The 17389-nt window shown below is 31.5% G+C and overlaps 1 protein-coding gene across 4 annotated transcripts in view; it reads left to right on the top strand.

The window, feature by feature from the left end:
• Window positions 1-17389, top strand: part of HERC2 (HECT and RLD domain containing E3 ubiquitin protein ligase 2) — a 206703-nt gene that overhangs the window by 85539 nt on the left and 103775 nt on the right. For 3 of the 4 annotated variants that reach the window (XM_056807129.1, XM_056807128.1, XM_056807127.1), the window contains exons 22-36: window positions 1594-1749; window positions 2260-2445; window positions 3722-3892; window positions 4263-4366; window positions 5906-6056; window positions 7023-7237; window positions 7607-7739; window positions 7852-7979; window positions 8099-8294; window positions 10752-10888; window positions 11780-11953; window positions 12033-12169; window positions 12278-12429; window positions 14597-14788; window positions 17086-17273. In XM_056807129.1, the coding sequence (XP_056663107.1) occupies window positions 1594-1749; window positions 2260-2445; window positions 3722-3892; window positions 4263-4366; window positions 5906-6056; window positions 7023-7237; window positions 7607-7739; window positions 7852-7979; window positions 8099-8294; window positions 10752-10888; window positions 11780-11953; window positions 12033-12169; window positions 12278-12429; window positions 14597-14788; window positions 17086-17273 (2420 nt within the window). The remainder of the gene's footprint in view (window positions 1-1593; window positions 1750-2259; window positions 2446-3721; window positions 3893-4262; window positions 4367-5905; window positions 6057-7022; window positions 7238-7606; window positions 7740-7851; window positions 7980-8098; window positions 8295-10751; window positions 10889-11779; window positions 11954-12032; window positions 12170-12277; window positions 12430-14596; window positions 14789-17085; window positions 17274-17389) is intronic. The other variant, XM_056807130.1, reaches the window with a different exon arrangement.

Genomic DNA, 17389 nt, shown 5'->3' with positions numbered 1-17389 from the left:
TTTAGTAAAATGTTATTTTAAATTAAATATAGTGAATATGTCAGAATTATAATATACACACCATTCTCAGAGCATTTGGAACTATCATCCTTAAGAAATAAAGAATCATTTTTAAGTAAATTGCTCCATCTCAGTATCCTAGGCCTTGTTGCCTTTTTTTTATATGTATGCATCCAAATTCTTCTAGTGAAAGCATTTTTTCCCCATGAGTTAGATTCACTTTATCTCCCCTCCCCCACAAGACTTTGTAGATAAAGAGGAAAATGGAAATCCTATCTATTTTGAAATGCAAAACAACCAAATGGAGTTTAAAAAGTAGAATTTTATATGAAAAAAATTTTAACATCACCCATTAACAATTTAAATGATTTTATTTAAATTATAAATACTTTTATTGCTCAAAATAATTGAGACAAAAATGCAACAGTAACAAAATACACACTTTTACTATATGCCAGGCATATATGCATTTTGCTTTATTGCTTATGCATTTTACAAATATTATTTCATTTGCATCTTAGAGTAGCTCTGGAAAGTAGGTGCTATTATTCCTGTGCTTTTCAGTGGTGGTGAACCTTTTAGAGATAGAATTGTTTGTCACCCATCCCCTCCAGCCCCCCCAACCCAGTGCTGTGGGCTCTCTCCTACTCCCTTATCCCACACAGGGGATGGAGAAAGTGCTGAGCAGATGGGTGGGGATGTGAAAAAAATGTCAAAGGTGTTGTAGAGAAGGGGAGAGGAGCTGCTTTGCTCCAGCCCCTTTGTCTTTCTATTAACAAACTGGGGGAAGGGGCTGAGCAGCCTCGAGCCCACAGAGGGCTCTCTGCATGCCATCTTTGGCACCCTAGGTTTGCTATCACTGCTCTAGTTGAGAGAACTGAGGCAGAGAGAGAGGTTAAACAACTTACCTAGGATCATATTGCTAGGTTTAAGACTGGATTTGAACTTAAACCTTACTGACTTTCAACCCTTTATTCATTGTACCACCTGGCATCTTTAGAAAAGTGCCAAGGATTATTCCTTTAGTATAACTTCAATTGGAAAGGATCTATTAATATTTTTTAGCATCTTAATACCTCTGACCTGGTTATGGTATAACCAGATATTTAAAACAATCCTTGCCCTGTCATCTAAAATATTAGCAGTCCCAACCATGAGATCTGAGCAATAGATAAGATGAATGGAATAGGGAGAATTGCTAGGCACTAAACATAAGTTGATGTGCTAGAGTACTGTAGATGAGGGGAGTATATAGTACAGGAGTTCTTAAGTTGTGGTCTATTGATTCCTTGGGGATTCTGGTATAGATTTCAGGGAGTTGAATAACTTGAGTAGGAAAAAATACTGCATCTTTATTTTCACCAACCTCTAACTAAAATTTAGCATAGATATCAATTATGAATGTTCTGAGAACAGATCCATTGGCATTACCAGTTTACCAAAAGAGAGTTATGATATAAAAAGGTTAAAGACCTTTTAGAGAATGATAGTAAAGCTTTAATTATAAACAAAGCAGCATAAATGCAATGTGAATAAAAGTGAATAAAATGCAATTTGAAATAGCATTCTTAATTATGTAAATTTTTCTTCAAGGCCCTGAGCTATTAGGAGTTGGTTCTTTGCTGAAAAAATATACAGCTCTTTTGTGTACACACATTGGAGATATACTGCCTGTGGCAACAAGCATTGCATCTACTAGTTATCGGCACTTCGCAGAAGTATCTCGTGTTGTGGATGGTGATCTAACAGGTAGTACTTATAACAAATGAATGTAATTTTTAGATGAATGTAATTTTTGATTACTTAGATTTTGACTAATATTAGCATATGTTTTAATTAGTAGTTGATACTAATTTTGAATTTTGATGCAGTGTGACAAAAGACTATTATTGCTGATATTGTGACATAGAGGCTCTGTGGGATTTTTTAAAAAACCTGTTAATGGATGGAATGGGAATAAATTATTTTTTTGGAAATTTACCCTGATGCCTTTTTGTGATGATGTGAGTTTTGAGGGAAATTTTATTTTGAAAATATAACAGTAAAATAATCAAAATTCTATACTTAAAAATATTTCTCAGAATGAAAAAGGTAGCAGGACTAAGATGAAGAACAAAAACTCTTGAAAATTATCTCTTAGTAAAGAGGGAAAAGAATCTAAAAACTGATGTGTTTTTAGTAATTCAGTTTAAGGGATACTTCAAAATGACATTTTAAAATATATGCTTTAGAATTCACTATATATTGTTTTCCCTTTAGGTGTTCTTCTTCCAGAATTGATAGTATCTATTGTCCTCTTGCTCAGTAAAAGTCCTGGATTAATGCAGGAAGCTGGGGCAATTCCTCTCTTGGCTGGTCTTCTGGAACATTTGGATAGGTTTAACCATTTGGCACCAGGAAAAGAAAGAGATGATAATGAGGATTTAGCATGGCCTGGAATAATGGGTATGTTGTTGTAACTTAAAGTGTTCACAGTCAGAAATGTGAGAAACATATTAATTTTGTATTTGTCATAAAATATTTAAAAGTAACATTATAGATACAGGATTTGGGGGACTACTTTTATTATTTTTTCCATATTATTAGATGGAATTAGATGGAATATATTTTGGTGATGAAATTCATTCTTACTATTTTTGCCACCTCAAATGTGGATTTATCCATTTTACTACTTAAATTTTTATGTGTTCCTAAATCTAAGTCATGTATGGGTGTTGCATAACCAAGACCATTGGACTTACGGATATAATAAAACTGTAAAGACATGAGAAGTTAGAACAGAATAGATATAAAACAAACAGTAGTAAAAGATTAAGCAACTCTGTGTTTGACCAAAGTATAAATCCATGTTTTGGGGATAAGAATTCATGTTTAGTGAAAATTGTTGGGGAAGTTGGAAAACAGTTTGACAGAAACTAGGTATAGACCAGTTTACTAACATAAAATCAAAATGGATATATATCTTACTCCAAAAGGGAGATAGCAAAAGCAAATGAGAAGAACAAAGAACTTATTACTATCAGATTTATGGATAGAAGATAAATTTATGAATAAACAGGATAGAGTATTATGACATATAAATAGAATATTTTGATTGTTACATTAATAAGTCTGTACAAATAAAAGTACTATAGCAAAGATTAGAAGGAAAGCAGAAAATTTGAGGGGAATTTGTAGTTAATTTATCAGATAAGAGTGTCATATCCAAATGAGGAATGAACTCTGTCAAATTGAGGACAAAAAAGCTCAATGGAATGGTCTAAAAATGGTTAATAGAGCTTCACATAGCTAATGCTAAAAGAAATGCTGCAGCATGCAGTGGTGCTGAATCCCCATAAATTGCTATGAAAATGAAAACATAATAGAATACCTACAAACTTCTTTTTAAATGACCTGGAAAAAACGATTTTGGACATTTAATTATTTCCTAAATAAATTTAAATTTCCTGAACCTTGTTTAATAGAAAGAGAAGAACATTAAGGAATTTTGGTTTTGTGCTCAGTACATAGTAGATGATTAATAAATATTTCTTGGATATAAATGGTGTGCCATTTGCCAACATCTAACAATGATGTTTCCCCTCTCAGCAATACTCAGTTGACTGATTAGGTATTAAAATTTTGCTATTATTTTCTTTTTAATGTCATTCTCACAATGAAAACATAGTGTGTATCTTAGGCAAGGAGATATTTCACCTTATATTTTTCCTTTCCTGTTCAGGGTCATTTTTTACAGGTCAAAATTGTAGAAATAATGAGGAAGTGACACTTATACGTAAAGCTGATTTGGAGAACCACAATAAAGATGGAGGCTTTTGGACAGTGATTGATGGGAAAGTGTATGACATAAAAGACTTTCAGACACAATCTTTAACAGGCAATAGTATTCTTGGTAAGATTTAATTTTTACTTCATGATCAGAAATTGCATCAAGTACCATTTCATTGAGAACATTTAGATTATTTAGTTTGTAGATCATTTAGTACACCTTGATATACCCATGACATCTCAGTTTTGGGCAAATCATAGATACTCTCCATTATTATTCACTCATTTATTCCTTCTTGAGTTTACCTTAGTCTTGATTAGGAAGAGACCTTATATATTTGATATCTTCTTTTCCTAGGATGTTGATAAAATTCTCTCATCTATTATTTCTTGTAAAGGCTAGAATCTAAACATTTGGGCCAGTAATTGCTTTTGAAATTTTATACTTTTATAATTATTGGCTTTTTCTATTCTTTTTTTTTTTTAAATTATAGCTCAGTTTGCAGGTGATGACCCAGTAGTTGCTTTGGAAGCTGCTTTGCAATTTGAGGACACAAGGGAATCAATGCATGCATTTTGTGTTGGCCAGTATATGGAGGTAAAATTTGAGTTGAGTAAATGCCATATTGTATCTCTCAGTTAATAGATGAAATTTGCTTTTAATTTTAGAATATAATGATTTACATAAAAAATATCTAACAGGTAAAATATGAAATAAAACATATGTCATCAATAGTAATTAAACACAGTTTCAAGGGAAGCTTGTAATTTTTAAGACAGCTGAAAATATAGTAGTGTGCTTGAGCTTTTAAATGATAATTTGCTAAATCTGCTTAATTTGGAAGGTAAGGATATTTTCCAGAAAAAAATGCAATTTGTATGTCTTTATGCTTAAATGTTCTATTCTTACTTTATATTGAAAGTTGGAGTATTTCAATATTTGAATTAGCTCAAGAATTAAAACAACATGTACCTGTTCATATGTTAGACTACACTCATTCCAGTTCAGTATAGTGTTACTGTTCTAGTAATACCAGGGATGTTGGAGAATTTTACTTCTTTTAAAAGATGTTTTGTTTTGGTATTACCTTATAACTTGAAGTAAGAAAAAAGCATTATGTGTTATGATAATAAATATTAAGGCAGTGTTCATCCATAGAAGAAAGTTATTTTGGGTGTAAAATTTCTCAAAAGTTAATGAATATTGGGGGCAGCTGGGTAACTCAGTGGATTGAGAGCCAGGCCTAGAGACAGGAGGTCCTAGGTTCAAATCTGGCCTCAGACACTTCCCAGCTGTGTGACCCTGGGCAAGTCACTTGACCCCCATTGCCTAGCCCTTACCACTCTTCTGCCTTGGAGCCAATACACAGTATTGACTCCAAGACGGAAAGTAAGGGTTTTATTAAAAAAAAAAAAAGTTAATGAATATTTATGCTGAACCTTGCCTTTACTTAAAGAACTTTTTATAAAACGAATGAATAAGAAATGCAAAATATATCATTTTCCTGGCCTACTTAGAAACTCTTATAAGAAAGATTCTATATTAGATGATGAGCAAATGAATAAAGTTGTTTTTCTATTTTTTTACAATAAATCTTGAACTTGATTAATATTTGACTCTTATTTGCAAAAGATTCCACTTTTAGTAGACTAGAAACTACTTAATCACCTGATGTTTTTGGCCACAAAGGAGGGAAGTAGTAGTATATAATCACAGGATTCTTTTGCTTTCCATAAGGTTGCTTTGCAATGTAACCATTTAACTCAAGGTATATGCTAAAAAACTAGGTAATGTAGGTTTAGAAACTTTCTATTTCTTGAGTAAGTTTCTAATTTTAATGTATTTATGACTTCATTTTTGATTTGTAATAAAAATGTGCATTTGATATATGCCATCAAATTTGGTACTCACAATTTTCAAATAATAAGCAAAAAAGTTAATTTTACCATTGTAGTACAGGACTATTTTTAGAAAGCTGTTTTCACAGATAGTACTATGAATGAGTAGGAAATTGGAAACCTCGCTGAATTTTTAAACTATTGGTTTTTTATTGTAAATTGTGGATTTTCTTCTTGTTTATAATTTTAAATTAAATCAACATTCTTAAATTAATGATAGATTTTTTTTTAAAACTAGCCTGACCAAGAAGTGATTACAACGCCGGACCTTAGCAGTCTTTCTTCACCTCTCATAGACCCAGAACGAAATCTAGGTCTCCTTCTTGGACTTCATGCTTCTTATTTAGCAATGAGCACACCACTGTCTCCTGTGGAAGTTGAATGTGCCAGTAAGAAAAATTTTTCTTTCTCTAAATTTTAAGATTACTCAGTACATTAAATTAATTGACCTTAGTAGCAGTTTGTCATTAAATAATCTTATGGAAAAGAGAAATGTTATTTCATAAAAACAGTGACTAAGTCAATCTCATATTTAAGAAAATAAAGGTTAAAGACTGCACAAATTTAAATTTGAAGTGATATCAGATCTCTGCCTTCCTATTAAACTGATTCTCCGTAATTCCTGACCTTGTCACTCCCAGACCTAGTAAATTCTGGTGGCATCCTATTGTCTTCACAATTAAATTGACTTTTAAAGCCCTTTAAAATGTGGCATCAACCTATCTTGTCTCTTTTTACATTACTCTCCTTCCTGTATTGATGATCCTGCCAAACTTGGTCTTTTATCTCTAATGGAATCCTTGTACTTCTGATTTAATTTAGAAGGTTGGTGTTATTGTTATTGTTACTTTGGCTCCTGAAGGGATATCATACTGTTCTTTGTATGAATATTGAGTTATTATCCCTTGGTAGAGGTGAGTTTTGAGTTTTTCCAATAGTGAAGAGTTTAAATTGCTCCAAATGGAACTCAAATTAGCATGCTCAGTGTATAGCTTTTAAGGCACTTAAATGATACTTCATCACATTCCTGTTGTATTTAAGGTTTACTAAGCACTTTGCTTACAAGGACATAAGATAAGTCGGGAAAGAAATTAATTCAAATCATTTTACATTTGAATTAATTGAACGCTAAAATGGTAAAGCAACTTGCCCTCGAGTAAATAGCTAATAAAAACTGGGATTTGAGGCCAAGTTTTCTGATTTCAAGTCTAGCACTTTTAGATTGTACCCCATATGAGAAACATTTCTGCCACCTTTCCCTTTCTCACTCTGGTGAAGAGTATTTCTACTATATTATTTATTGCTTACTAGTGTGTCTATATTTTCTTTTTGAAAATTGTTTCTTCATTTCCCAGAATGGCTTAAGTCATCTATATTCTCTGGAGGTTTGCAAACCAGTCAGATACATTATAGTTATAATGAAGAGAAAGATGAAGACCATTGCAGTTCTCCTGGCAATACCACTCCAAACAAATCGAAACTATATTCTCATAGATTGACCTTGAGTGATCATTCCCAACCATTTTTGCAAGCCATTGCAGACAATAATATTCAGGATCATACTGTGAAGGTAACTTCATTCTCCTGATTAGTGTTTTAGTTAATTGAGAAAAAATTTTAAAGTACCTACATTAACCATTTATTAATATTTAGTTTTATTTTGTTATACCACAAGCACTCTTTTGTTATTGTTTTGTCTATAGTTTTTAAAGACTCATTTAGATAATGGAAGATTTTATCTTGCTTTATAATTAAATGAAAGAGAAGAATTTTTGGTAATAAATTTGGTTTTATCATTACTATTTATATTCATGTAAAGTTCAGAGTACTTCAGATGTCTGGCACCAGTACAGGTATTAGATTATATGAAGTATTTAAGAACATGTAATTTTATAATTATGCCTATTAAGAACTTAGGCTTAATTGTTTATATTTTCAGGATTTTTTATGCCAAATAGAAAGGTATTGTAAGCAGTGCCATTTGACTACGCCAATAACATTTCCTCCTGAACATCCCGTGGAAGAGGTGGGACGTCTACTGTTATGTTGTCTTCTAAAACATGAAGATTTAGGTATTAAAAATTTTGGTCTTAAATATACTACAAGTATATTTTTTATTTACCTTACTTTTATGCTAATAGTACAAGTTTTTTTTTTGTTATTTTTAAAAAATACCTTATATAGGTCATGTGGCCTTATCTTTAGTTCACCCAGTTACACTTGGTGTTGATCAAGTCAAACACAGGACGGTGCCTAAGTCAGTAGTGGATGTTTGTAGAGTTGTCTACCAAGCAAAATGCTCACTAATTAAGGTAAATGTATATGTCATTAGTATCAATGTCAGTGTTTCTTCTCTTTATTCTAATTTGAAGTAAAAAATAATTGACTGTCTCTTCTTCCTCCCCTCCAACCTCCCGAATTTTATTTATAGACACATCAGGAACAGGGGCGATCTTATAAGGAAGTGTGTGCTCCTGTCATAGAACGTTTGCGATTCCTTTTTAATGAATTGCGTCCTGCAGTCTGCAATGACCTCTCAATAATGTCCAAACTTAAACTTTTAAGCTCTTTGCCCAGATGGAGAAGGATAGCTCAGAAGATAATACGAGAGAGAAGGAAAAAAAGAGGTAAGAATATAATGAAACTAGGGAAAATATTGTTAAGCTTTTTTTCCCCTTGTTGATTCTAAGTACTTGTTGTTTTTTTTTTGTAGGGAGGGGAAGATGCTTTTTTGGTTACAGTTTTTGAATAATCATTAATTGTTATGTAATTTGGCTTATAGCCATAATATTACTTAGTTATGCCTGTGATAGAAGTAGAAATCCTACTAACAATACTTAATTTCAAATTCATTAAGTTTGTACTGTTGGTATATATTATAGAAATGGGTATTATTTTAGATTATTACCTTCTAAAATGAATTAAAAATGATTTAAAAAATTTATCACAATTTTAAAATCAATTTTTTTATTTGAATAAATTTAACAAAGAATGATTTTTTAAGAATTAAGTATATACAGGTAATTGACATCTAATTAAACATACTTTAATTGGATCAAACCTTTTGGGATTTTTTTCTTAAATTCAAGTGCTATAAATTAATCTGTATTTTTTATAAAAAAAAACCATTACTGATATTTCTTAATAATTTATGCTCCTCTTTAAAGGGTTTTTATTTCCCCTAAGTCCTTAGTTCTTGTATATCTTATAAATTTCTGCATTATTTTGTATGAAAGTTATATATCTTTGAAAGAGTTACTCATATTCCTCTCAAGCACTTTGGCCCATCTAATACTTGACTAGTGTCTTCTCTTGTGTTCTTTGAACCCCTTTGTTGTTCTGAATAAATTCTTCTGTGTCAGTTCAACTCAAAAAAAACATTTATCAAATCTTGACTCTAAGGCATTGGGGATATGAAGAAGAAACATGACAGTGTCCCAATTCTTAAAGCAGGTTTCTGTTGGGGGACAAAGGCTCAAATCTTATTTCTATCACCACCTTTATGACATTAAGGAAGCTATTTCAGCTTTTTGTGTTTCAGTTATCATCCTATATATATTATCTTCATTATTCTGACTTTTGAAATTCTAATATTGAATCACAACTTCCTGAACTTGTGTTTTCCCAGTCTGTCACTCATTTTGAACTTTCAGGTCCTTCTCATCATGGTTTTCCAACTTTTCTGCCCTTTATATTCTCCCAGCTTATTTTTTCCTGCTTTTGTTTCACTTACTTCCCTACGCAGTCACAACTATTTTAATTATGTTATTGGATATCATAATATAAGCTCCACTGACCTCTTAACCATCCCCCATTAATTGTTGGGTTTTGTGGTGTAATGGAGGCACTTTTCAGCTTAGTGATGATCTTAGGGAAGTCAGTTAGTCTTACTCAACTTCAATTTTACTTTCTGCAAAATGGGGGTAATAATAATAATAATAATAATAATAATAATAAGAGTTGTTGTGAGGATCAAATGAGATACTTTATGTTAAAAAGGTAATGTATTAGCCTTGAAGCACAATATAAATATTAACTGCTGTTGTTATTATGACTCCACTAATTCTTGCCTTTGAGTAATTATTCTTGGGCTTCTGAATATTGAGGAAGAGACTTAATTATACAGATTTCCCCCATTTTAAAGATACATTGCTTTTAACCTTTGATGATTGGCCCTGATCAAACTGCTTTTTGACACTATTTTTATTTAGGTTTTATATGATCATCTTTCAAATTCCCCACAACTATTCTTTGAAGACCCCCATTTATAGTAAATTATTTTTATCTTTTGTTAAGAAGATTTATGCCATTTTAAATGTGCTCTCTCTGTCTTATCTCTTATTCTTATTTCAAAGTCAGTAGTTTCCTGACTTCTTACCAAGTCTAAACAATTCATTTCTGTCTGTAAGCCTGTCACACTTCCTGGCTTTTCTGGGTCTCTGTATTCCATGAATCATTTAGATTTTCAGTTTTTCTTCTCCACTATCTCTTTTCCATCTGCTTACAGAATCTTAAAACAAATTATTTTTAACTCAACTTTTCAGCCATTATCTTCCTTTTCACATTTCTATGACACCGATTTTCTCTTCTTTGGAACTTGACTAATATCTCAAGGTCCTCACTTCCTTCCTCCTTCAAATAATCATGTTTATATTTATATGTGTACTTACTGTTTTCCCCCAAAGAATGTAAGATTCTTAAGGCCAAGGACTGTTTTATTTTGTCTTTGTATTCCCTGTGCCTATATAATTCTTGGTACATTGTAGGTTATTGACTAGTATTTATTGATTTATGCTACTTCAGAATCTCTTAAATATTTACCACAGTTTATTAGAGTTCACATAAATTCCTAGTTTTATTTTTCTGACAACCAACTTGATTGATTTAAATCTTGAAGCTATTCAAGTCTTTTTGGTTGACACTAATACTGTAAGGTAATTTTAGCAAAATTCTGATGCTCTAGACCTAGATTCAAGTTTCATATTTCTAAATATTACAGTGCTAATTGCATATAATATATACATATTTAAAATTGTAAGTTAATACATTTTAAATTGTAATGTAATAATTTTTTTCTAAAATAGTGCCTAAAAAGTCAGAACCTACTGATGTGGAAGAATCTAAGATTGGGAATGAAGAAGGTGACTTAGAAGAAGCATGTATTCTACCACATAGTCCTGTATCTGTAGATAAAAGACCTGTTCCAGTTAAATCACCTAAGGTATGTTATGCAACAATGTTATTTTGACTTAGAAAGAAAAAGAAGTGTCAATTGATAGACCCTCTTTAAAATGAATTTGGTTTAATGCTTTGTTTCTTGTAGGCAGTTAAGAAAAATTGATTTAGTTTGTTGAATGAAACTTTGTTGGGTGGCATTGTCATACTGAAAAATAAAGGGTAGTAGTATTATTTCAATATTTATTGTTGTTATTAGTAATAATATCAGTAACCATCATTGCTATTTTGTTCTATTTTCTCATGCTGTTTCTACCATTTAATTGTATAATCCACAATGGGTAGTAATTCTGAGAAATTCTAGTCATTAATGTATATTCGTACATTATTATTAATAATATTAATTGAAACATCCTAAAAATTAGATTTGTTACCTCATTTTATTCTTAAAACAATCATGAGGGTATTGTCCCATTTTATAGAACTTAAAAGAAACCTCAGGAACTTCAAACTGAATGTAGGACTAGAAATGTGTTTTTATAGTATGTTTACATGATTGTTTAAATTTTTATTTATATTAATGTGTTAATTGTGAACATATTCTCTCTTTCAAGAAATCCCTTTGATTTTTTTTTTTAAACCCTTGCCTTCCGTCTTGGAATCAATACTGTGTATTGGTTCCAAGGCAGAAGAGCAGTAAGGGCTATGCAATGGGGGTTAAGTGACTTGCCCAGCGTCACATAGCTAGGGAGTATCTGAGGCCAAATCCCTTTGTTTTTAAGACAGATTTGTCTCTAAATTTATTTTTGATGTTAACAAATGTTATGATTTTATTTTTGTAGTAAACCTATGAGATTGTTTGGTAGCTTAAACATTGTAGAATAAAAACCAGTTATTACATTTTAAATCAATAGGAGGAATTGTTTCTATTTTTAAGGATAAATGGCAGCCACTTCTGAGTACAGTTACTGGTGTTCACAAATACAAATGGCTAAAACAGAATGTTCAAGGCATTTATCCTCAGTCTGCACTTCTTAGCACGATTGTTGAATTTGCACTTAAAGAAGAGCCAGTTGATGTAGAAAAGATGAGAAAGTGCTTACTCAAACAGGTAAAACTTGTTGAGAACATGTTGCTATGTTTTTGATAGTTCATAGAAATCTAAAAGCTGCATATTTATATTTTTGTAGTTGGAGAGAGCGGAAGTTCGTCTGGAAGGGATAGACACGATTTTAAAATTGGCAATGAAAAATTTCTTGCTCCCGTCTGTGCAATATGCTATGTTCTGTGGATGGCAAAGACTTATTCCAGAAGGAACCAATATAGGGTAAAATTCAGCATTGTTGTATCTAAACCTCAGGAAAATAGTGATATATAAAGAGTGATATGTTTATATTATGATTTAAATTGATATAAAATAATAATTTTTTTAAAGGGAACCACTTACAGATTGTTTAAAGGATGTTGATCTGATCCCACCATTTAATCGAATGCTACTGGAAGTAACTTTTGGAAAGTTGTATGCTTGGGCCATTCAGAATATTCGAAATGTTTTGTTGGATGCAAATGCCAGATTTAAAGAGCTAGGTGAGCTTTGACTTAATTTGCCAACATAAGAAATCTGCTTTCAAAATAATTATCATTGATTCTGAAATACATAATTAAGTAGATAACATATATTCTTGACATTTGACTAGTTGTTATTAAACCTACCAATAATTGTGTTTTCTTGATATTTTGTAAATTAATTTAATATCTTGTTTTAGCTCTGTTTACCTGTTTTTTATTACCCTGTTTTTACAAGTTTTTAGTTTTTTAGATCTAGGATTGTAAACAAATAGAAATACAACAACTTCATACTTAAAGTATTTAATCATAAAATTTCAAAAGGTTCAGTTCTGTCATCCTATTTCTGGTATAAGCTTTTTAAAGTCAGAAAACAGTATTTTCTTATTTGTGTCCTGGGTGCTTAATCTAATATCTTTAATATATTAAAGAAAATGTTGAGTTGAATTTCAGAGTAGTTGTTATAGTGAATGAAGGCATTGATTAAAGAAATGTTTGTGGCATATGTGTGAAAAATTAATATTTCCTTAGTGAATGGCTATTACTTTTTTGTGCAAACATGGGTTTTTTAATAGCATTAGAGCTCTGTAATGAAAAAGGAAAACGTGTAGCTCATCATTTTGTTAGAGGTAGGGTTATACTACTCTTTTTCTCTGTGGCAGTAAAATGTGGAAACATGAACAACACCTGGGAAACATTTTTATTGAAAAAATATCAGCTAGGAAATGTCTATGAATTGGGGAAATAGTGTGGTATGTATTAGAAAGAATACTTGATTTGGAGTCAGAGAGCCTAGATCTATTGCTTACTATTTCTGTAGTCTTATGTGAGTAATTTAACCTCAATGGCTTCCCTGTCAGCTCTAAAATTATAATTGTTTTTCTCTGACTTACTGTTTAGTTCTGTAACTACAAGATAACAAAATTCTATTTACTTCTTAACTAAACCATTTGTTAAATAGTTATATGGGATCTTGGCATTGGGACTATTACTTTTTTAGGCTAGAATGGGATTTTATAGCTTAGGTTGGAGGAGAGTTAAGATTTGATGTAAGCATTTTAAGGTCATCTGTGTGATCGAGGGCAGAGGTACATAATCTGCCTGTTTAAAAATATTTTGAATATTTTATTTTGGCAAAATACATTTTCTTTGTAATGTGTATATGGTATGTTTCAAAACATTGTGACAAAGGGTTCCATAGGCTTTATTAGATGGCCAAAGAACTCTACGTCTAAAAAAAGTTAATTCCTCATTGAAGGGAAAATATGTTTGGAAATAATTCAACTTTATCATGTAATGAAGTATAGAGGTCATGTAATCATAGACATCTTTAATAAAGGGGGAACATTGCTTGTGTTCTGTATGAACCTTTTAAAGAATATTGTTTAAAGCCATTATCTGTGATGGTAATTATAGCCTTTTGGAGATCCTCTTTTCCTTTTCTTCCTCTCTGTTTGGTGTCAGAATAGGATGAAAAGAGAAGTTAAAGTAATTAACACAAATTATGCATAAAACTTATAAGCTGGCATCAAATATTCTGACTTAAAATAATTTTTTGATTTGATATAATTTAGGTTTATTTTGGGTACTGATAGCTGTTAACCTAGTGATGTGGAAAAAAGTGATTCAGGACCCTAGTTTTCATATGTGTAACCTCATGAAGTTGGATATGTGATTAAGGCCCCTTCAGATTTTTAAATACCGAGACACTTAGGTATTTGTATTTAATTTAATACTTTTAGAGCTAGCCTATCCCTATAGTACTAGATTTCATATTCCAAACCACTAATGCACACATCATAAAACAGTAATATTTAATATTATTAACAATTATATTTATGTGTCATATATAAATATAATTAATAAATAATTTTTAGAGATAACCATGGAAAAAATAAGTAATTTTTGGTTGCAATATAAAAGGGATATTCAAAATAGGAGTAATAGCTATAACTAAGGTGAAGACATGTAAAAGAAGAAAAACTGATAACTTTCATAGAAAGAAATAAAGAATTTAGCTTTTTTGATGGTGTTATTTATTATGTTATATAAGATAGTAAAATGTTTGAGCAGTAGTTAGAAAATGATTTTTTCTGTTTTTTCCCCTTCTGTTCTTTAAACTTTATATTACTGTTATTTACATTTCATATTTTTTAACCTACTTAAGGATATTCTGATTCTTAACTAGGTATCCAGCCTGTTCCTCTGCAAACAATTACTAATGAGAATCCAGCAGGACCAAGTCTTGGAACCATCCCACAAGCACGATTTCTCTTGGTCATGCTCAATATGCTTACCCTTCAGTATGGTGCAAACAACCTGAATCTTCTTTTGAACTCTGGCATGCTAGCATTGACTCAGACAACATTGCGATTGATAGGTAAGCAGGTGTTTGGAATTTTTAGTGGTGGCTTGTGAACTTTAAGGTTTTGACTTTGATAAAATTTTCACATTGCATCTTAATGCATTTTATAGGCAAACTAATTTGCTATGATTTATTTGTAGATTTAATTATTTTGTATCTTTTTCAAAAGCCAAATCTATATAATACAGAGAGATGAATATACTTTAATATGGATGATACCTTTGTTTTGCTATTTTTCATTTCAACTTGTTTTCCCCCCTCGGAAATATTATCTTAGATATTTTTTCTTAAATATGGTCACTGATTTTCAAAGGTGTTATATGAAGGTGGGAAGACTATTTTTAGTCTTCAATGAAAGATGAAGAAGAGATGTTCTCATTTCTTATCACTTTAAATTTAGCTTTAGCTTTAAGGAAGAACTTTTGAAACTCTAATAACTAACCATGAAGGAGTTTGTATAATCTTCTTCTTTGGTGATGGATAACAATACTTTGTTAAAATTGTTTGTTAAAAATGTTATTGTTAAAAAAATTGTTAAAAATGATTTGTCTAGGAACTTTGGATGCTCTGCCCTAATTAGGAGGTACTTGGAAGTGAAAAGTAAGTTTTGTATTGTCATTTCAGGTAAAATTTATATAGGTGACTATGTCTTTGAGTTAAACAAATCTTTTTTATTTTTTAATAACCCATACCTTCTATCTTTGGATTATTCCTAAGATAGAAGAACAGCAAGATCTAGGCAGTTGGGGTTAAGTACTTGCTCATGGTTACATAGCGAGGAAGTGTCTAATACCAGATTTGAACTCAGATCTTCCTTACTCCAGGACTGGCGATCTATCTACTGTGCTACATAAGTGCCCCTAAAAATTTTAAGCTTTAATAACCTAAGCTTGCCCATTCTTCAATCAATAGATGGGCAAGGGACATAGATAGGCAATTTTCAGATAAAGAAACCAAAACTATTAATAAGCACATAAAAAAGTATTCTAAATCTCTCATAATTAGAGAAATGCAAATCAAAATAACTCTGAGGTAGCACCTCACACCTAGCAGATTGGCTTGTGAATTGATCCAACCATTCTGGAGGGAAATTTGGAACTATGCCCAGAGGACGCTAAGACTGCCTGCCCTTTGATCCAGCCATAGCACTGCTGCGTTTGCACCCCAAAGACATCATAAGGAAAAAGACTTCTACAATAATATTTATAGTCATGCTCATTTTGATGGAAAAAAATTGGAAAATGAGGGAATGTGCTCCAATTGGGGAATGGCTGAACAAATTGTAGTATATGTTGGTGATGGAATACTATTGTGCTCAAAGGAATAATAAACTGGAGGAATTCCACAGGAACTGGAATGACCTTCAGGAATTAATGCAGAGTGAGAGGAGCAAAACCAGGAGAACATTATACACAGAGACTGATACACTGTGGTACAATTGAATGTAATTGACTTCTCTACTAGCAGCAATGCAATAATCCAGGACAATTCTGAGGGACTTATGAGAAAGAACACTATCCACATTCAGAGGAAGAATAGTGGGAGTAGAAACATAGAAGAAACACAACTGCTTGATCACATGGGTTGATGGGGATATGATTGAGGGATGTAGACCCTAAAGTTTAGAGTCTAAATGATCACCCTAATGCAAATATCAGTAATATGGAAATAGGTCTTGATCAGTGAAACATGTAAAACCCAGAGGAATTGCACGTTGGCTATGGGAAGGGATTAGGGGGGAAAGGGAGGGAAAGAACATGAATTTTGTAATCATGGGAAAAATTCTTAATTATTTAAATAAAATTTTCCAAATAAAAAAATAAACTAAGCTGGCAGTTTGTTCAATCATTAGCAATTCATTTTTTCCCCTGGGAATTGATACTTCTCAAGTACATATTATTTTTCATTTTTGCTCTTTAAATTGTTATTTAATATTACCTGATTATTCTTTTTTCCTACATTTTTGTTCATTCAAACCTTTACTGTATTTTGAGCTTGAGAACTAGAACTCATTAATTTGTTCTTGATGTTAGTATGGAAAAGTCATAGTTTCATTAAAGAACAATATAATTATGACAATAATTAATCTGCAAAAATATTTGTTTTTTAACATGGGCTGATTAGAAATAAACTTTTTAATTGCAATAATTTTTACAATGGAAACATTTAATTGATATATAAACTCAGTATAATTACTTAAAATGAGAACTACTTTAATTTAAGTACTTTTAAAATAAGAATTACTTTTATATCATTTTTAGCAGGTGGTTGCACAATATCATTTTAAGAGTTGATTGTCATTCTTTGGTCAGGTCCTAGTTCTGACAATATTGAAGAAGACATGAATGCCTGTGCTCGGGGAGCTTCAGCCACTGTTCTGGAAGAATCAAGAAAAGAAACTACTCCAGTTCAGCTTCCTGTTTCAGGCCCAGAACTGGCAGCAATGATGAAGATTGGTACCAGGGTCATGAGGGGAGTTGACTGGAAATGGGGAGACCAGGTATTAAATCTGACTGTAATATCTTAATATCTACCTATATAAGCTTTAGTATATGTCCATTTTAGGTGGTAATAAGAAAAAAAATCTCCTTTATCTCTCTGCTTTATGTTATAAAC

Source organism: Monodelphis domestica, chromosome 8 (genome assembly GCF_027887165.1).
Source record: "Monodelphis domestica isolate mMonDom1 chromosome 8, mMonDom1.pri, whole genome shotgun sequence".
Classification (NCBI taxonomy): domain Eukaryota; kingdom Metazoa; phylum Chordata; class Mammalia; order Didelphimorphia; family Didelphidae; genus Monodelphis; species Monodelphis domestica.
Note: the sequence above shows the minus strand (reverse complement) of the source record. Positions and strands in the feature narration are given on the sequence as shown.